We start from the raw sequence: 20,915 nt of genomic DNA, 5'->3' as shown, positions 1-20,915 counted from the left end.
TTAGCTCAGTGCCAGTCTTCCTCACCAAAAACAAAAACAACAACAAAATAAATGGTACTTCAAAGAGATTGTGGGTGCTCTTTCAGATTCTGCACCTTGATAAAACACTAATGGCCATATATTCACTTTTCTCTTTCCCCTGTTAAGTGAGAGAAACACTGCCTTATTTAAATACTGTTAAGAACAGAAAGATAACTGTGTCAATTATCAATTTATTTTCTTTCTGCTCCACACTCTCCCTTCAGTACCTGCTCTCCAATGATGGACTGGACTCTAAGCATTTCTCCTTTACAAAGAGCATGATGTTAAGCTTTTTATTTTATTTTATTGCTATTTTATTGAGAAGTAGTTGACATACATCACTGTATAAATGTAAGGTGTACAGCATGACGGTTTGGTTTACACGTGTTGTGAAATGATTACCACAGTAGGTTCAGCTAACATCCATCTTCTTATATAGAAACAATAAAAAGAAAAAGTAGAAGAAAAGAAAATTTTCTCCTTGTGATGAGAACTCTTAGTATTTACACTCTTAACATCTTTCCTGTATTATCTTACAGTGCTGTTAGCTATAGTCACCGTGTTGTACATTACATCCCTAGTACTTATTTATTTTATAAGTGGAAGTTTGTACCTTTTGACCATCTTCTTCCAATTCCCCCTTCCCCCACCCCCCGCCTCTGGTAACCACAAGAGTCTGATCTCTTTTTCTGTGATTTTGGTTTTTTTTTTTTTAGAATCTACATATGGGTGAGATCATATGGTACTTGTCTTTCTCTGTCTGGTTTATTTCCTTTAGCATAATGCCTTGAAGGTCCATCCATGTTGTCACAAATGGTAGGTTTTTCTTATGTTTTATGGCTGAATAATATTTCCTTGTGTATATCTATACCACAACTTCTTCATCCATTCATCCATTGATGGATGTTTAGGTTGTTTCCATGTCTTGGCTATTGTAAATAATGCTGCTGTGAACATGGAGGTGCTCATATGCTCAAATAACTCATATCTTTTTGAGTTATTGTTTTCATTATCTTTGTATGTATTCCCAAAAGTGGAATTGCTAGATCCTATGGTAGATCTATTTTTAATTTTTTGAGGATCCTCCAGACTGTTTTCCATAGTAGCTGTACCAATTTACAGTCCCACCAACAGTGCACAAGGGTTCCCTTTTCTCCACATCCACGCCAGCATTTGTTATCTCTTGTCTTTTGGTGATAGCCATTCCAACAGGTGTGAGGTGATATCTCATTATGGTTTTAATTTGCATTTCTCTAATGACTAGTGATGTTGAGCATCTTTTCATGTACCTGTTGGCCTTTCATATATCATTTTTGGAGAAAGGTCTGTTCAGGTCCTTTGCCCATTTTTTAATTGGATTATTTGTTTTTTTTGCTGTTGAGTTGTATGAGTTCTTTATATGTTTTGGATATTAACCCTTATCAGATAGATGGTTTGCCAATATTTTTTCCCATTCTGTAGGTTGTCTTTTCACTTTTGCTGTGCAGAAGCTTTTTAGTTTGATGTGGTCCCACTTGTTTATTTTTGATTTTGTTGCTTGCGCTTTAGGTGTCATATCCAAAAAATCATTGCCAAGAGCCACATCAGGCAGCTTTGTTCCTTTGTTTTGTTCTAGGAATTTCATGATTTCAGGTCTTACATTTAAGTCTTTAATCCATTTTGAGTTAATTTTTGTGAGTGTAAAATATGGGTCCAGTTTCGTTCTTTTGCATATGAATATCCAGTTATCTCATCATCATTTGTTGAAGAGACTGTCTCTTCTCCATTGGTTATTTTTGGCTCCCTTGTTGAATATTAGTTGACCATATATGCTTGGGTTTATTTCTGAGCTCTCGATTCTGTTCCACTGGTCTATTTGTCTTTTTTTATGCCAGTACCATACTGTTTTGATTGCTATAGCTTTATAGTATAGCTTGAAGTCGGGGAGTGTGATGCCTCCTGCTTTGTTCATCTTTCTCAGGATTTCTTTGGCTATTGGGGTCTTTTGTGGTTCCATATAAATTTTAGGAGTCTTTTTTCTACTTCTGTAAAAAATGCCATTGTAGTCTTCATAGGAATTGCCTTGACTATATAGATGGCTTTTGGTGGTATTAACATTTTAACAATGTTACTTCTTCCAATCCAGAAACATGTGATACCTTTCGATTTATTTGTGTGTTCTTCGATTTCTTTCATCAGTGTCTTGTAGTTTTCAGTGTAGAGATCTTTCAACTTCTTAATTAAATTTATTGCTAAGAATTTTATTGTTTTTGATGCTATTGTAAATGGGATTGATTTCTTTATTTCTTTTTCAGGAATTTTATTCTTAGTATATAGAAATGCTACTGATTTTTGTATGTTAATTTTGTATCCTGCGACTTTACTGAATTTATTGATTCGATTGAACAGTTTTTTGGTTGTGTCTTTAGGATTTTCTGTATATAAAATCATGTCATCTACAAATAGAAACTATTTTACTGTTTCTTTTCCAATTCTGCTACTTTTTATTTCTTTTTTTGCCTGATTACTTTAGCTGGGACTTCAGTACTAAGTTGAATAGGAGTGGTGAGAGTGGGCATCGTTGTCTTCCTGATGTTAGAGGAAAAGCTTGCAGCCTTTCACCCCTGAGTATGATGTTAGCTGTGGGCTTGTCTTATATGGCCTTTATTATATGCTCTGTCTATACCTAATTTATGAAGAGTCTTTTTATGATGAATGGATGTTGAATTTTATCAAATGCTTTTTCTGTGTCTATTGAGATAATCATATGATTCTTTTCTTTCATTCTGTTAATGTGATGTAGCACATTGATTGACTTGTGTAGGTTGAACCATCCCTGCATCCCAGGGATAAGTCTCACTTGATCATGGTGAATGATCCTTTTAATATGCTGCTGAATTCATTTTCCTAGTATTTTATGAAGACTTTTTGCATCTATATTCATCAGGGATATTAGCCTGTAGTTTTCTTTTCCAGTAGTGCCCTTTTCTGGTTTTGGTATCAGGATAATGCTGGCCTTGTAAAATGAGTTTGGGAGTGTTTCCTCTTCTTTGATTTTTTTGGAAGAGTTTGAGAAAGACTGGTGTTAATTCTTCTTTAAATGTTTGGTAAAATTCACCTGTGAAGCCATCTGGTCCTGGATGTTTCTTTGTTGGAAGATTTTTGATTGCTAATTTAATCTTCTTACTAGTAATTGGTTTATTCGGATTTTTTATTTCTTCCTGATTCAGTCTTGGTAAGTTGTATGCTTCTAAGAATTTTTCCATTTCTTCTAAATTGTCCGGTTTGTTGGCATATAGTTGTTTGTAGTAGCCTCTTAAGATCCTTTGAATATCTGTGGTATCAGTTGTAATGTCTCCTTTTTCATTTATAATTTTGTTGATTTGAGTCCTTGCTTTTGTTTGCCTCATTAGTGTAGCTAAGGGTTTGTTAATTTTGTTTATCTTTTCAAAGAAGCAACTCTTAGTTTGGTTAATCTTTTCTATTGTTTTTCTATTCTGTATTTCATTTATTTATGCTCGAATCTTTATTATTTCCTTTCTTCTGTTCACTTTGGGCTCAGTTTGTTTTTTTTCTAGTTCCTTAAAGTGTAGAGTTAAGTTGTTTATTTGGGATCTTTCTTCTTTATGTAGGTGTTTATTGCTATGAACTTCCCTCTTAGAACTGCTTTTGCTGCATCCCATATATTCTGATATGTTGTGTTTCTATTTTTGTTTGTCTGAAGAAACTTTTTTATTTCCCCTTTAATCTTCAATGAACCTGTAGTTTAATTTCCATGTATTCATGAATTTTGCAGTTTTCCTCTTGTTATTGATTTCTAGCTTCATGCCACTGTGGTCAGAGAAGATACTTGGTATGATTTCAGTCTTCTTGAATTTGCTGAGACTTGTTTTGTGGCCTAACATATGGTCTATCCTAGAAAATGTTCCATGTACACTTGAGAAGAGTGTATTCTGCTGCTGTTGGATAGAATGTTTTGTATCTGTCTGTTAGATTTATGTGGTATATAGTGTTGTTCAAATCCACTGTTTCCTTATTGATTCTCTGTCTGGATGATCTATCCATTGTTGAGAGTGGGGTATTAAAGTCCCCAACTATTATTGTATTACTGTTTATTTCTCCTTTTAGGTCTGTTAGTTTTTGATTTATATATTTAGGTGCTTCAGTGTTGGGCACACAAATATTTACGATAGTTATATCATCTTGATGTATTGATCCAGTTATCATTGTATAATGACCTCTTTCTCTGTCTTTACCATTTGTAATTTAAAGTCTACTTTGTCTGGCATAACTACCTTTGCTTTTTTTTTTGGTTACCATTTGCTTGAAATGTCTTTTTCTATCCTTTTACTCTCGGTCTATGTGTGTCTTTAAGGCTAAAGTGAGTCTCTTGTAAGCAGCATATTGTTGCATCTTGTTTTTATTATCCATTCAGCCATTCTGTGTCTTTTGATTGGAGAATTTAATCCATTTACATTTAAAGTAATTGTTGATAGGTAAGGACTTACTGTTACCATTTTGTTAACTATTTTCTGGTTGTTTGTAGATCCATTGTTTGTTATCCTGTCTTTTTTGTGTTTGATGTCTTTTCATATCAGTATGCTTTGACTTCTTTATTGTTTTTTTTTTGTGTGTAATTACTACAAGATTTCCCTTGTGGTTACCATGAGGTTTACATAAAATATCTTAGACCCTATTTTAAACTGATAACTTCAATAGAATTCGTATACTTTACACTGTTACTTCTCTCCCTCACCTTTTAGGTTATTGCTGTCACAGTTTATGTTTTTTATATTGTGTAACTAATAAAAGATTATTGTATTTATGGTTATTTTTATTACATTCTTTTTGTTTTGACTTTTAAACTAGAGTTGTGAGTTATGCATCACGATTACCGTGTTGCAGAATCTAACTATGACTATATGTTTATCATTACCAGTGAGATTTATGCTACCTTTCTGTGTTTTTATGACATTGATCTGGTGCCCCATACTTGTCCACCATTACATAGTAGGCCAGATTTCATGCTTAACAACCAAACTGTGTATGGGTCATGGGGCATGCTCAGCTTTTTGTTCAGAAATTATGCATAAATTGAAGAAGGAAGAGTGGGGGTGGGATAATGGGTAACAGAATTGGTTCATTTATTCAGTCAGTCTTAGTACTTACATAGAAATTGAGTCTGCTAACATAGGGAAACTGAATGATAGTGCAAGTTACTTTTTCCGTGATTGTTTTTGTTTTACTTGACAAGGTTGTCCTGAGGGTTAGATGAAAAAACATTTATGTCAGATGTTTATCAGAGTGCCCGGCACAAAGTTAAGTTCTCAGACTTAGAGACTGATTTGTCTGTAGTGATGGTGGTGACATTTATGTGAAGCACCATAAAAAAAAATTCTGGTTCAGGAGATTGATATTTTGAAGTACACTGAGCATGATATTTTTGATGACCTAGAAAACCAGAATTTTCTGCCATGTTTCCCTGAATTGTGCTTAAGATTCTGATATCCACGAAAGCAATTTCATTGTCCTTTTCTTGTTTGCTGTGTGGCTTATTGCTGGGGTTGGCAACACATGCCACTAGTGACAGTAGTGGTATTTGAAAGAATTGTGGAGTGTATTTTTGTTAGCATTTCTATTTCTCTTTTTTTTCTTTCTCTAATTTCACCCTCTATCCCATTCCTCTTTGACTTGTTGAGAAATTTATGAATAATAACTTGGTATGCCACTTGCCATTCTATGGTCAAGAATGGTGTTTTCCAAATTTGGCTTGATAATAAGGATTCACAGAGGGTGTTTTTTGAAAGTAAAATTATGGGCTTTTTGTCTGATCTCCAGGGGAGGGGCCTGGGAACATTTATTTTTTATCACAGGCCCCCAGTTGATATGTGCTATACTGGACTAAAGCATAGTTTGGAAACTTCTCTGGTGATAAGAACCACCTGGAGTGATGCTAATGATAAGAGCAATAGAGATTACCAGATCCCACCTCATGTCCACTGAATGAGAAGCTCTAACTCTGGGGTTGAATATGAGTCTAGTTTTTAATAGTTGCTTATTTGTGCACTCGCTTAGTGTGTGTGTGTGTGTGTGTGTGTGCGCGTGTGTGTGTGTGATCCTGGTATGCTCCTGCTCGCTAGCTTTTATAATATTTCCATGTAGTCAGAAAAGCAAAACTAAAAACCTTGTTTTGAATGGTAGACTGCTTTATTTTTATTTTTTTCTTTTAAGAAATGGTTAGATATCATAGAAGAGAGTACATAAAACATCGGTGTATGATTGAAAGAATAATTATAATGCCGACTCTCATCTCACCACAGCCTAGGTCAAGGTGTAGAATATTGCTGGGATCCCAGGAGCGCCCTTTCCCTGATCACACTCTTCTTTCTTACCCTGGAGGTAACCACTATCTTGATTTTTATGATGATAATTTCTTCATTTTTCTTTATGTTTTTACCTGTTAAATGGGAATTCTTGCATAGTATCATCTGTTTTGCCTTTTAAAGAACTTCTTATGAGTAGGATCATAGTGTTTGCACTCTTTGTGACTTCTTTTACTCAGGGTTATTCATGTGGAATTCATCTATGTTGGTCATGTAGCTGTCGTTGGTTTTCATTGTTGTAGAGGATTACATTACTGTATATGCACGTACCACAATTTATTAATTCTACTTTTGTGAATAAGGCTCAATACGTAATGTTTAATTTCAAAAAGAGCAGCTCATTGCCTATGTCTGCAAAAGGACAAGGTAGGGTATATTTTGGGGCAGAACAAGACATAAGTTCTGGCGCTTAACAGTAGAAATATCCTTGATTCTATTACAGTTGCTGTTTTGAGGGAAATAGTCAAGTATTGTTTCTGTGGGGGAGAAAGTTGATTTGAGTACACACTAATCTTGGGAACAGTTTATATGAGGCCCTGAGGTTGAAAAGAATTGATATTTTGGAGAAAGCTGTTTGCTGAGCTTCTAAAATTAAAAATTTGTTCATTTTGTTTCATTTGTTGGAAAAATCAATTGTAAAGCAATTGTCATGGAATTTGAAAAAATTTTGCTTTGGTTGACAATAATAGGTAAAAATCTTAGCTGAGGCTCGCTTTTAGTTTGGAAGGCTTCATGTTAGAGAAATTAGGTGGGCAACCTTCTGTTTCCTTGCAAAGAACTGTTAAGTATCTTATTTTTGCTTAAAAAGTTAAGCCTTGTTGTTTTTTTCTGATGTAACACTTCTGCTCATGACCAACTCTCAACCTCTTTAAAGAAACTGTGCTTTATGGGAATTTAACTATAGTGTATGTTAGTCATTCCCAGTTGTTAGAACTTTTGGAAGTCATGATGCTTTTTAAGGAACCCTATGAAGTTATTGATATATTCAGTTGTATGAATTGAGAATACTGTTTTAGAGGAAATGTTATTGTACCCTGTATATGTAAGATACATACATGACCATGAGCACATTTGTAAGAAAAACAACCTATTAATGTGATTTGGCTATTATAAATTTTACATTAAAATAGTTAACTAGCTTTTCACTTATTTTTTCTGTTAGTGCTTGCTACAGTATGTATTCTTTTGATGTATATTGTAGTATAAGATACATTTATGGAGAAAAACAAATTGAAATTACTATCCATTAATTCTTTTTGCAAATTAGGAAAAGATTACCATTATTTTAGCATTGGAGTGTTTTGGTCCAGTTTTTGAAATGTCAGTGATGCTCAGGAATGTAGCTTGAGAACCAATGGAAAATGAGCTTATTCAGAGGCTTTCTTATGGAGGTGGTTAGCTGCTTCATGACTCTTATTTGGCACTGAACTAGTTGATGTCAGAATGTGAGTCATCTTCAGAATTAAAAGTTATTTGGAAAGGAATTTCCTGAAAGTAATGTTGGTCTTAAACACTTACTAAATGCATCCCCAGTCATAAAATGACGTTTTTAAATATAAGTTTGTGTAAATGAGTTGTATAGAATTGTAACAGATTTAACTATGAGGTTAGGATTCACTGTAATGTTTGAGGAAGTTTTTAAATTTTGCGATTACCAGACTAGGGTTAGATGAGTAACTGGCATCTGTGCTCTTAAGCCATACAAATAATCACGTGCGCCAGTGTTCTCAAAAACAAGGCCAAGAGAAAATCAAAAAAATCAAGAGTTGGTTCTTTGAAAAGATCAACAAAACTAATAAACCTTTAGCTAAAATGACTAAGAAAAAAGGGAGAAGACTCGACTAAAATCAGACATGACAGAGGGAACATTACGATAGATTTTACAGAAATAAAAAGAATTATGAAAGAATACTATAAACAATTTTAAGGCAAAAAATGGGATAACCTAGATGAAATGGGCAAATTCCGAGGAACCACACAACCTACCAAGTTTGAATCATGAAGAGACAGAAAATCTGAATAGACCTGAGACTGGTAGTAAGGAGATTGAATCAGGAATCAAAAACCTCCCAAAAAAGAAAAGCCCAAGACCAGATGGCTTTGCTGATGAAGTCTACCATACATTTAAAGAAGAGTTAATACCAGTCTTTCTTAAACTCTTCCAAAAAGTTGAAGAGGAGGAAACACTTCCTAGCTTATTGTATATGGCCAACATTACCCTGATATCAAAGCCAGACAAAGACACTATGAGAAAAGAAAACTACAGGCCAATATTTCTTAAGAATATTGATGCAAAAATATTCAACAAAGTACTGGCAAACCAAATTCAACAGCACCATGACCAAGTGGAACTAAGTCCTAGAATGCAAGGGTGGTTCAATGTGTGAAAAGTAATCACTGTAATACACCACATTAACAGCATCAAGGGGGGAAAACACATGACCATCTCAATTAATGCAGAAAAAACATTTGACAAAATTCAATATTCTTTCATGATAAAAAAACACCCAGCAAACTAAAAACAGAAGGAAATTACCATATATGAAAAACTGACACTTAACATCATACTCAGTGGTGAGACTGAAAGCCTTTCTTTTAAGATCAGGTACAAGACAAGGATGCCCACTTTAATCGCTTCTATTCATCATAGTGCTGGAAGTTCTAGCTAGAGCAGTTGAGCAAGAAAAAGAAATAAAAGGCATCCAAACTGGAAAGGAAGAAGTAAAATTTAAAATGCCTCTGCAGACAACATGATCTTACATATATAAAACCACATTCACAAAACCTATTAGAACTAATAAATGAATTCAGCAAAGTTGTAGGCTATATAATCAGCATGCAACAATCAGTTGCATTTCTGTAGACTAACAGTGAACAATCCCCAAAGGAAATTAATGAAACAATTCCATTACAATAGCATCAACAAGAATAAAATACTTAGGAATAAACTTACCAAGGTGGTAAAAGACTTTTATGCTGAAAACTATAAAACACTGCTAGAAGAAATTAAAGAAGACATAAATAAATGGATAGACATCCCATGTCCATTGATTTATAGACTTAATATTGTTAAGCTGTCAATACTGTCCAAAGCCATCTATAGATTCAGTGCAATCCGTATCAAAATTCCAGTGACATTTTTTGCTGACATAGAAAAATCCACCCTTAAATTCATATGGAATCTCAACTAGCCAAAACAATATTGATAAAGAACAAAGTTGAACATCTCATACTTCCTGATTTCAAAACCGACTACAAAGCTACGGTAATCAAAATAGTATGGTACTGGCATATATACAGACATATACAGTGGGATAGAATAGAGAGCCCAGAAGTAAATCTTCACATATATGGTCAAATGATTTTTGACAAGGGGTGCCAAGACCATTTAATGGGGAAAGTCAATTCTTTCAACAGATAGTATTGGGATAACTGGATATCCACACACGCAAAAGAGTAAAGTTGGACCCTATCTTATACCGTATACAAAAATTAACTGAAAATGGATCAAAGATGTAAACCTAAGAGCTAATATATAAAACTCTTGGATGCAAACATAGGCAAAATCTTCATGACATTGGATTTGGCAATGATTTCTTGGATATGACATTAAAAGTACAGGCAACAAAAGAAAAAATACATGAGTTGGACTTCATTAAAATTAAAAACTTGTGCATTGAAGGGCACTATACAGAGTGAAAGGACAACCCAGGGAATGGGAGAAAATATTTTTCAATCATATATCTGATAAGGGAAATATATACAGAATATATAAAGAACTTTTACAACCAGCAACAACAACCCAATTAAAAATGGGCAAAGGACTTGAATAATCATTTCTCGAATGAAGATATATAATGGCTAATAAGCATATGAAAAGATGCTCAGCATCACTAATCATTAGGGAAATGCAAGTCCAAACCACAGTGAGATACCACTTTACACACATTAGGATGACTTTTATCAAACAAAGAGAAAATAATCAATGTTGGTGAGGATGTGAAGAAATTGGAACCCTTGTGCATTGCTGGTGGGTATGTAAAATGATGCAGCCATTATGGAAAATGGTATGGCAATTCCTCAAAAAATTAAGCATAGAAGTATCATATGATCCAACAATTCCACTTCTGGGTATATACCCAAAAGAAGGAAAGTAGAAACTCAAACAGATATTTGTACAGCGACGTTCATAGCAGCATTATTCACAATAGCCAAAAGGTCGAAGCAACTGAAGCGTCTATTGACAGATGAATGGATAAACAAAATGTGGTATACACGTGTAATGGAATATTATTCAACCTTAAAAAAGAAGGAAATCCTGACATATCCTACTACATGCGTGAATCTTGAAGACGTTATGTGAAGTGAAATAAGCTAGACATAAATGGGCAAAAAGTGATTCCACTTATTTGAGATATCTAGAGTAGTCAAATTCATAGAGACAGAAAGTAAAACAGTGGTTGCCTGGGGCTAGGGGGAGAGGGGAATGAGAAATTAGTGTTTAATGGGAACAGAGTTTCACTTTGGGAAGATGAAAAAGTTCTGGAGATGGATGGTGTTGATGGTTGCACAAAAATGTGAGTGTACTTAATGTCACTGAACTTTATACTTGAAAATTTTCGTTTAAAATGGTAAATTTTATGTTATGTATATGATACCACAACAAAATAATGAGCTCGAAGGACTTCTAAAAAGATCACTGAAGAGTTAAAACGATTATTTATTTGCTACATTAAAAAAACCTTTTTATTATACAAATCATCAAACATATAGAAAAGTAGAGAAATAGTATAATGAACCTCAATGTAACCTAGATTTGACATTTATTAGTCTTTTGGTTAATTTTTTTTGGCTAGAATATTTTAAAGTAAATTACAGATATTATGACATTTCAATCCTTGGTACTTTACTAAGCATCTCCAAAAATGACTTTCTCGTATAACTATAATCTGTCATCATACCTAAGAAAATTAACAATTATTTAAAAAAAAATCTAATGTCTAGACCATATTCATATTGTTCCTAAAGTGTATTTTTATTGTTGGTTTGCTTGAATCTTGTGTTTTGCATTTGGATTTAATGTTTTTTATCTCTTTTGATGTACAACAGTCTCATGGCCTTCTCCTATTACATCTCCCTACACTGTTTTGTTTATTCCATTTAATTTTATAGAAATTGGTGCAGTGCCCTCAAGTAACACACCCACCTTGTTTTATAGCTTATTTTTTTCTCTTCCGTGTATTTCTTACAAACTTGAAGTTAGAGCTAAAAGCTTGTTAGAATCGAGTTAAAACAATTTTGGCAAGAATATACCTTCAGTAATATAGACTGACAAGAAAGTAGAATGAGAATTTGCCAGTTGGAAAACCCCTTGGACAGAGTCAGGAAGCTAATTTCAGATAAAATGTCTGTTAATAATTAGTAGAATTCTGTCAAATAGTAGGCAAAATTAGATATGATCAGTACTGGTGATGATAGGTACATATCCAGAAACCTGCTTGGTAGTTCTCAAGGATTTCTTGTATATTCTCTACTATATACTTCCTTTGTAGAAGTGTAACCTTCTTCTGATATTATGCATACTCAGAGTGAATACAGATTCATGTCCTACCTTTGGGAATTATTGAGAGAGAGAGAGAAGGAAAGAGAATGAGAAAGAGAAAGGGAAAGGGAGGGAGAGGGAGGAAAAGAGGTAGATATTTGTAATTAGCCAGATTTTATTAGTTTTTTCTGTGTGTTCTCTCTTTCCAAACATGGTTCTAAAGAAGTGTCCTCAAGATGAATGTGTGCTATTTGGGGATGATAAGAGTCGCAACACTTTATTGAATTCTGTTATAGAGGCTGCAACAGTTGAATAAATTCAAGGATGAGAGGCTGATAAGAATTGTGCTGGCAAAGAAAGGCACACCACCAGTCTGCATGACCAGCCATAGTCAGGGGTTCTGGTCGACCTTCACACTCTCAATAACTGATGGGCCGGCCGTAACCTGACACCAGGTGCACCAGCTTTGTAGGAAGATATAGACCAGGATATCAACATAAGATATCTCTTCATTGAGAAGAAGCCTTACACTCACCTATGTGCAGCTTTTATACTCAACAAGGGGTATACTGGATGGTAACAGACAAGATCAAGTGTGTGGTTGTGTATCACATCAGCATAGGAAGTCTCGTGTATGAAAGGAACCACTTCTTGTAACTGTCCATGAGTAGCTTCCAGGTTCCCTCAAGGGTCATGCTTGGTTTCAAGAAACACACTCCACAGGGAATCAGAGGCTCTTTTGTTTTTGTAACAAGCTTTTATAATTAACTTGCAGTCTTTCCAGTTTTAATGCTTTTCATCATTTAGGAAGTCATTTTTACATTTTTAAAATTAGGAAGTCATTTTACGAATAATGTTGCCTAGTCGTACAGTTGACAATCTATATTTATCTCAACCCATAGTTTAAGTGCTAGAAGAAAGTATCAAAGGATTTAAGTTTGTTAACCTTTCTCTCCAGAAGACTTCTTGGGGAAGTAAAGATTTAACAACAAAAAAAACCTTTTGTGCTTTTTTGAGAATGTATTAACAACCATGGACCTTTTTCACAGAAACTGCATATATTTATATATACATAAAATTTTGCATATAATTTCATAGGATTCATAGTTTTCCCCCAAATTTTCCTTTGAAAGTACAGGAGAGTGTATTTTAGTTTCTGGGTAACACATGAATGAAGATATACAGCTAGCAACAGCAGGGGGCATTTTTGGGAATAGTGAGTTGATCAGAGCACAGTACCTGGTAGACTACAGGGACACAGGGACATGGTAGTCTCTGTAGTTTAGGTTGAGGTTGGACAGATGCTGAAAAGTGAAAATTTTAGACCTTTTGGCTCTTCTCCACCATTTACTTCTGTTGACTAACTGCCTTCCTTTTCCTCACATTCATGTCAAAAGTTCTTTTCTTTCTTGACTTTTGTGAAATTAGTCTATTTCTCTCTTTCTTTGCTTTCTCTCCCTACCCTTAAATTTAGAAATTCTTCAGAGTTTTCTTTAGCTCTTCTCTTTTTAATTTTCACTTTTACATGAAGATCACTTTAGTTATCACCTGTTTGTTGATGGTTCCTAAATCTCTCTATGCCTTGGATAGAACTCCTGACTTATATTTATCACTGTCTGTTTACATGTCCACCAGAATGTTCCACAAACATTCAGTGAAAAAGTTCCCAAATTGCACTCACCTCCACTACCTATAGTTCTCCTGTATTTCCCGTCTCATCTATTGGCATCACCACCCAAACTCCTTTGCTCTCATATTCCACTGCTGTGTTAAGCCCTTGTATACATTTTTATATTTATCCCATGGAGATGTCTTTTAAATCCTAAATAATCTGCTTTTACAGATGAAACAACTTAATCATTTTGCCTCAAAATCACACTGTTAGTATGTGGCAGTGCTGAGACATAAATCTAGGTCTATCTAATCCTAGGTCTCATATTTCTTACCACAGTTACAATACTACCAATCATTTCTGTGACTTTAATCTAAAAAATTGAGTGTAACTATAAAATTTAACTACAAGAATATTTATTGCAGAATTTATAATAGTAAAAAAATATAAGAACAAATTAAATCTCCAACAATAGAGATTCCATTAAATCCATTATAGCACATTTATGTGGAATATCATGTGGTCATTATAGTACATGATGTTTTATATACCAGTAGTTTTCATTTTGTATAAACAGAGTCAGATATGGAAATCCAATGTATGCAACAGATTAAAAAAAAATAGTGTTTGACAGGGGTGGAAGCCCCAAAGGGTCTCTTGAATTGCTATCTGTGCTGGATCTTGAAGGGGTGTTATCGTGCAGGGTTTGAAATTTTTAATTTTTTCAAGTATCGTTAATGAATTGGAAAATAGTCACAGTATAGTAAGTGAAAAGAATATAGTTAATAAAACAGTATGGATAGTGTATCCCCAATTTGGTTAAATATATATATTTGAATGTACACATAACTAAAGGAATGGAAAGTTACACATCAAAATATGGACCCTGGTTATTCCTTAATTTGGTGATTATGAGTGATTTTAATTTTTCCCACATTTTCTACAGTGAACAAGAATTAGTTTTGTAAATAGAGACTATAAAAACTCCAGAATATGTTATTTTAAAAGCAATGAAAGGAAAAAGAAAGTATAACCAAACCCACTGCATATTATTAAATACACATATTTAATGTGTATTTAATACACATGTACACGTAAAAAAAGGAAATAATCCCGTGGCTGCTGTGCCATGAGCATTGGTTTGAAGCCCTTGAGTACCTGTGTAAGCATAGGGCCATTACTCTACCTTTTGAACATCAACGTTGCATATTGATGCTATTTTCACTTGGGCTTTAGAGTGTGGATTTGGAGACAGACTGCCTGGGTTTGAATCCTGGCTCTGGTATTATTCATTGTTTGACCTTGGGCAAGTTACTTAATGGTGCCTACGTTTCCCCCATCTGTGAAATGATACCTATCTTGTCGGGGGTTGTTAGGATTAGATGAGTTTAACTCAACAACATGCTTAGAGCATTGGCTGGCACTTAGTCAGTGATCGATAATAGTTGTGGCTATTATTATTATTACTGTCCTTAGAGTTATTTTCCCTCTAAACTCTTCCCACTCCCTCCCCTAAAGTTGGCTGGAAATTCCAGAACTTTACTAGGAAAATCATAGTTCTTATTCAGATTAAGTTTCCTAGACAGGTCAGTGGTCAACATACTGCATGTTTATTCTTCCTCGCAAAGTTTAGTAGCAAGTATACATTATTTTATAAGGATTTATATGTTTTTATGGTATGATTTCTGGCCAGAAATTGTCTAATGTGGTTGTGCTGGAGGTCCCCAAGACCACCCCCAGATTCAGTGATTCACTAGGAGAACTTACAGGGCTCAGCATATGGTTATGTTCATGACTGTGATTGATTGTAGTGAAAGGATACAAAGCAAAATCAGCAAAGGGAAAGGCGCATGGTGTGAAGTCCAGAGGAACCCAGGTGTAAGCTTTTACCAGTCCTCTCCCAATGGGTCACACAGGACATGCTTAATTCCTCAGCAGTGAGTTATGACAACACATGTGAAATATCTACCAGGGAAGCTCGGTAGAGATTCAGTGCCTAGGGCTTATACTGGGGCTGTTCATGTAGGCACCCTCTGCCTAGCATGTACCAAAATTTCAGACTCCTGGAAAAAAAGTAGATGTTCAACGTAAACCACATTGTTTGCAGAGTTTAGGCATGATGAGCTGTTCTTATCAGGGAATGATGGGAGCCCTTCTGAAATCTAAGTTCCCAGATACCACTGAGGGGCTGACACTGCAAGCAGGACCTTTCTAAGGATAGCAGTCTCAGGCTTGCTATGTTAAAACTCTTTTCTGCACAAAAGTATATTATACAATATTTTTTAACTAGGAAACTAATATCAACAAATCTATACATTTTTAAAACAGCTTTATTGAGATATAATTCACATACCATAAATTTACCCATTTAAAGTGAACAGTGCAGTGATTTTTAGTATATTTATAGAGTTGTGCAACCATCACTACAATCTAAATTGAGGACATATTGATCATTCTGGAAAGAAACCCCATACCCCTTGGCAGTCATTCTCCATTCCTATGTGTCCCTCTCTCCTTCGTTGACTCCTACCTCCAGCCCCAGGCAACCGCTAATCTACTTGCTGTCTCTGTGGAGCAAATCTATACATTTAACCTGTTTTCACCTTTATTTCATCTCTGATATTAATGGCTATATAAGATGTCAGTTCAAAAATTATTCAGAGATGTTTCTCTTTCGGTGTGTGTAAGAGTCAGAGTTTGCGTCTGTATAGTAGTCTCCAAATCCAGAGCCTTACCAACTTTGATACTTACTTGTTTTATTATTTAGTCCTTTCATGGTATCTTTTTGTTGTAAGATAAATAGGGACTCCTGTAGAGAACTGGCTGAGGTTGGGAAAGGTTACTGCATTATTGCCATTAAGACGTAGAGAGGGAAAAAAGTATATATTGTTAGGAGGGACAGGGAAGAAAGTATTACTTTATAATAGTGGCTATTTTTTTTTCATTCTCTAATGTAGGTACAATATGCAAGAATAAATAAAAAGTAAATTTACATGTGAATTTATAAATTATATTTAAAGAATTATGAAAATTCTTTAAAATAGTAAAAAAATTTAAAGCAAAGGTGCTTGTGTATTTTTTAATCATTATGTTGATTGAAATCTACTTTCCCCCGTAATTGAGTTAGTAGACAAGCTGTACTGTAAACGGAGAACTGTGGGAGGATGGTTGTTTTGTGGTTAAAACACAGAACTTAGTAACCATGAGTTATATAGGTATTGACGGAGCTTGGGTTTTTACCTAAATGTCCAAATCTGTGTAAATTCTTAGGCTTTTGAAATATAATGTTTGTACATGTTTATAATTGAAAGAGAGATTTTTGGACATCAGGAATTAATATATGAAATGACTTATTTTCAGGGACAAAGCACCAGAGCTTATTGTTACTTACTTGTTTATCTTCCAGGTGATTTTACGGCGAGATGCTGCTCTCCATAGGGATGCTCATGCTGTCGGCTACACAAGTCTATACCATCTTGACTGTCCAGCTCTTTGCATTCTTAAACCTACTGCCTGTAGAAGCGGACATTTTAGCAGTAAGTACAGTAAAATTTATTCATGTCTAAAGACATCCCTTAAAGAAAAGCTTTACGAGTCCCAAATGATGGAATCTTATAAGGTGTTTACCTACAAACATACAGGCACATACACATAGTTGTTACTTGAAAGTGGGGGACCTTACTCATCTTTTTATTGCTTAATATCTAATGAGATCTCGTGTGCGCTAAGTACATGATAAATGTTGTTGCTCTTGAGAGTGTGTGTGCACTCTCAAGAGGGCTCATGCACTCATATATCTATATGCTGTGTATTTATGTAGAATCTTGCTGTTTTTGGTAATTAGTATATCTGTAATGACTTTGATAATGATATTTTTTTACTTGATGTTTTAATAGTTTATAACATTGTGAAATTTTGGGTTGTACATTTTTGTTTGTCCATCACCATATATATGTCTTCCTTCACCCCTTGTGCCCACTCCTCACCCCCATTGCCCCTGGTAACCACAATACAGTTTTCTCTGTCCATGTGTTGGTTTATATTCCACATATGAGTGAGATCATACAGGGTTTGTCTTTCTCTTTCTGGCTTATTGCACTTAACATAATACCCTCCAAGTCTGTCCATGTTGTTGTGAATGGGACAATTTTGTCTTTCTTTATGGCTGAGTAGTATTCCATTGTAATATATATACCACATCTTCTTGATCCAGTCATCAGTCGAGGGATGCTTAGGTTGCTTCCACTTCTTGGCTATAGTGAATAATGCTGCAATGAACATAGGGGTGCATAGGCCTCTTTGGATTGTTGATTTCAGGTTCATTGGCTAGATTCCCAGTAGTGGGATGGCTGGGTCATAGGGTATCTCTATTTTTAATTCTTTGAGGAATCTCCATACCGTTTTCCATAGAGGCTGCACCAGTTTGCATTGCCACCAGCTGTGTATGAGGGTTCCTGTTTCTGCACATCCTCTCCAACACATTTGTTGTTTTTTGCCTTAGTGATTATACCCATTCTAATGGGCGTGAGGTGATAATCTTAGTGTTGTTTTGATTTGCATTTCCCTGATGATTAGTGATGTTGAACATCTTTTCATGTGCCTTTTGGCCATCTGTATATCTTCTTTGGAGAAGTGTCTGTTCATTTCCTCTGTCCATTTTTTTACCGGGTTGTTTGTTTTTTTGTTGTTCAGTTGTGTGAGTTCTTTATATATTATGGAGATTAACCCCCTGTCAGATGTGTGTTTTGCAAATATTTTCTCCCAGCTGGTGGGCTGTCTGTTCATCTTGATTCTGGTTTCGTTTGTTTTATAGAAGCTCTTTAATCTGATAAAGTCCCACTTGCTTATTTTTTCTTTAGTTTCCCTAATCTGGGTAAGCATGTCATCTGGAAAGATTCCTTTGTGACCAATGTCAAATAGTGTGTTGCCTGTATTTTCTTCTATGAGTTTTATAGTTTCAGGTCTCACCTTCAGGTCTTTGATCCATTTTGAGTTAATTTTTGTGAATGGCGATAGCAGATGGTCCACTTTCATTCTTTTACATGTGGCTGTCCAGTTTTCCCAACACCATTTATTGAAGAGACTTTCTTTTCTCCATTGTATGTTGTTAGCTCCTTTGTCGAAAATTAGCTGTCCGTATATGTGTGGTTTTATTTCTGGGCTTTCAGTTCAGTTCCATTGTTCTGTGTGTCTGTTTTTGTACCAGTACCATGCTGTTTTGATTACTATAGCTTTATAGCATGTTTTGAAGTCAGGGATTGTGATGCCTCCTGCTTTGTTCTTTTTTCTGAGGATTGCTTTAGCTATTCAGAGTCTTTTGTTGCCCCATATGAATTTTAGTATTCTTTTTTCTATTTCCGTGAAAAATGTCATTGGGATTCTGATTAGGATTGCATTGAATCTGTAGATTGCTTTAGGTAATATAGACATTTTAACTATGTTTATTCTTCCAATCCATGTGCATGAGATGTCTTCCCATTGCTTTATGTCCCCATCGATTTCTTTCAATAATGTCTTGTAGTTTTCATTGTATAGCTCTTTCACCTCCTTGGTAAGATTTATTCCTAGCTATTTTATTCTTTTTGATGCAATTGTAAATGGTATTATCTTTTTGAGCTCTCTTTCTGTTAGTTCGTTATTAGCATACAGAAATGCAACTGATTTTTGTAGATTGATTTTGTACCCTGCGACTTTGCTGTAGTTGTTGATTATTTCTACTAGTTTTCCAATGGATTCTTGAGGGTTTTGTATATATAAAATCATGTCATCTGCAAATAGTGAGAGTTTCACTTCTTCGTTGCGTATTTCGATGCCTTTTATTCCTTTTTCTTGCCTAATTGCTCTGGCCAAAACCTCCAGTACTATGTTGAACAGGAGTGGTGAGAGTGGGCAGCCCCACCTCATTCCTGTTCTCAGAGGACTGGCTTTCAGTCTTTCCCTGTTGAGTATGATGTTGGCTGTGGGTTTGTCATAAATAGCCTTTATTATGTTGAGGTACTTTCCTTCTATACCCATTTTGTTGAGGGTTTTTTATCATAAATGGATATCGTATCTTGTCAAATGCCTTCTCTGTGTCTATTGAGATGACCATGTGGTTTTTATTCTCTGTTTTGTTGATGTGGTGTATCACGTTGATTGATTTGTGGATGTTGAACCATCCCTGCATCCCTGGTATAAATCCAAGTTGATCATGGTGTATGATCTTTTCAATGCATTGCTGTATTCGGTTTGCCAATATTTTGTTGAGGAATTTTGCATCTGTGTTCATCAGCGATATTGGCCTGTAATTTTCCTTCTTTCTATTGTCTTTGTTTGGCTTTGGTATCAGGGTGATGTTGGCTTTGTAGAATGATTTAGGAAGTGTTCCATCTTCCTCTATTTTTTGGAATAGTTTGAGAGGGATGGGTATTAAATCTTCTTTGAATGTTTGGTAAAATTCACTGGAGAAGCCATCTGGTCCTGGACTTTTATTTTTTGGGAGGTTTTTGATTACTATTTCAGTCTCTTTATTTGTGATTGGTCTATTCAGATTCTCCATTTCTTCTTGGTTCAGTTTTGGGAGGTTGTATGAGTCTAAGAATGTCTCCATTTAATCTAGATTGTCCAAATTGTTGGTGTATAATTTCTCATAGTATTCTCTGATAATCTTTTGTATTTCCATGGTATCCGTTGTAATTTCTCCTCTTTCGTTTCTAATTTTATTTACTTGAGCCTTTTCTCTTTTTTACTTAGTAAGTCTGGCTAAGGGTTTGTCAATTTTGTTTATCTTCTCAAAGAACCAACTCTTTGTTTCATTAATGCTTTCTACTGCTTTTTGGTCTCAATTTCATTTATTTCTGTTCTGATTTTTATCATTTCTCACCTTCTGCTGACTTTGGGCTTCGTTTGTTCTTCTTTTTCTAGTTCTGTTAGGTGTAATTTAAGGTTGATTATTTGGGCTTTTTCTTGTTTGTTAAGGTGGGCTGTATTGCTATGAGTTTCCCTCTCAAGACTGCCTTTGCTGCATCCCATATGGTTTGGTATGGCATATTTTCATTTTTGTTTGTTTCCAGATAGTTTTTGATTTCTCCTTTAATTTTGTCAATGATCCATTGGTTGTTCAGTAGCATGTTGTTTAATCTCCACATTTTTGTCACTTTCCCAGTTTTTTTTTCGTGGTTGATTTCCAGTGTCATAGCATTATGGTCTGAAAAGATGCTTGTTATGATTTCAGCCTTAAATTTATTGAGGCTTGCTTTGTTTCCCATTATATGGTCTATCCTTGAGAATGTTCCATGCATGCGTGAGAAGTGTGTAGTCAGCTGTTTTTGGATGGAGTGCTCTGTATATGTCTACTAGGTCCATCTTGTCCAGTTTTTCATTTAAGTCCACTATTTGT

At 35.0% G+C, this 20,915-nt stretch overlaps 1 protein-coding gene across 3 annotated transcripts in view; it reads left to right on the top strand.

Moving 5' to 3' along the window:
* RNF13 (ring finger protein 13) overlaps positions 1 to 20,915 on the top strand; it is a 149,373-nt gene that overhangs the window by 12,118 nt on the left and 116,340 nt on the right. For 2 of the 3 annotated variants that reach the window (XM_004419257.3, XM_087430403.1), the window contains exon 2: positions 16,944 to 17,073. In XM_004419257.3, coding sequence (XP_004419314.1) covers positions 16,960 to 17,073 — 114 coding nt within the window. In that variant the 5' untranslated portion in view covers positions 16,944 to 16,959. Of the gene's footprint in view, positions 1 to 6,320; positions 6,400 to 16,943; positions 17,074 to 20,915 lie in introns of all 3 variants that reach the window. The other variant, XM_087430402.1, reaches the window with a different exon arrangement.

This window comes from Ceratotherium simum, chromosome 5 (genome assembly GCF_057802395.1).
Source record: "Ceratotherium simum simum isolate JZ-2026a chromosome 5, ASM5780239v1, whole genome shotgun sequence".
In the NCBI taxonomy this organism is placed as follows: domain Eukaryota; kingdom Metazoa; phylum Chordata; class Mammalia; order Perissodactyla; family Rhinocerotidae; genus Ceratotherium; species Ceratotherium simum.
Note: the sequence above shows the minus strand (reverse complement) of the source record. Positions and strands in the feature narration are given on the sequence as shown.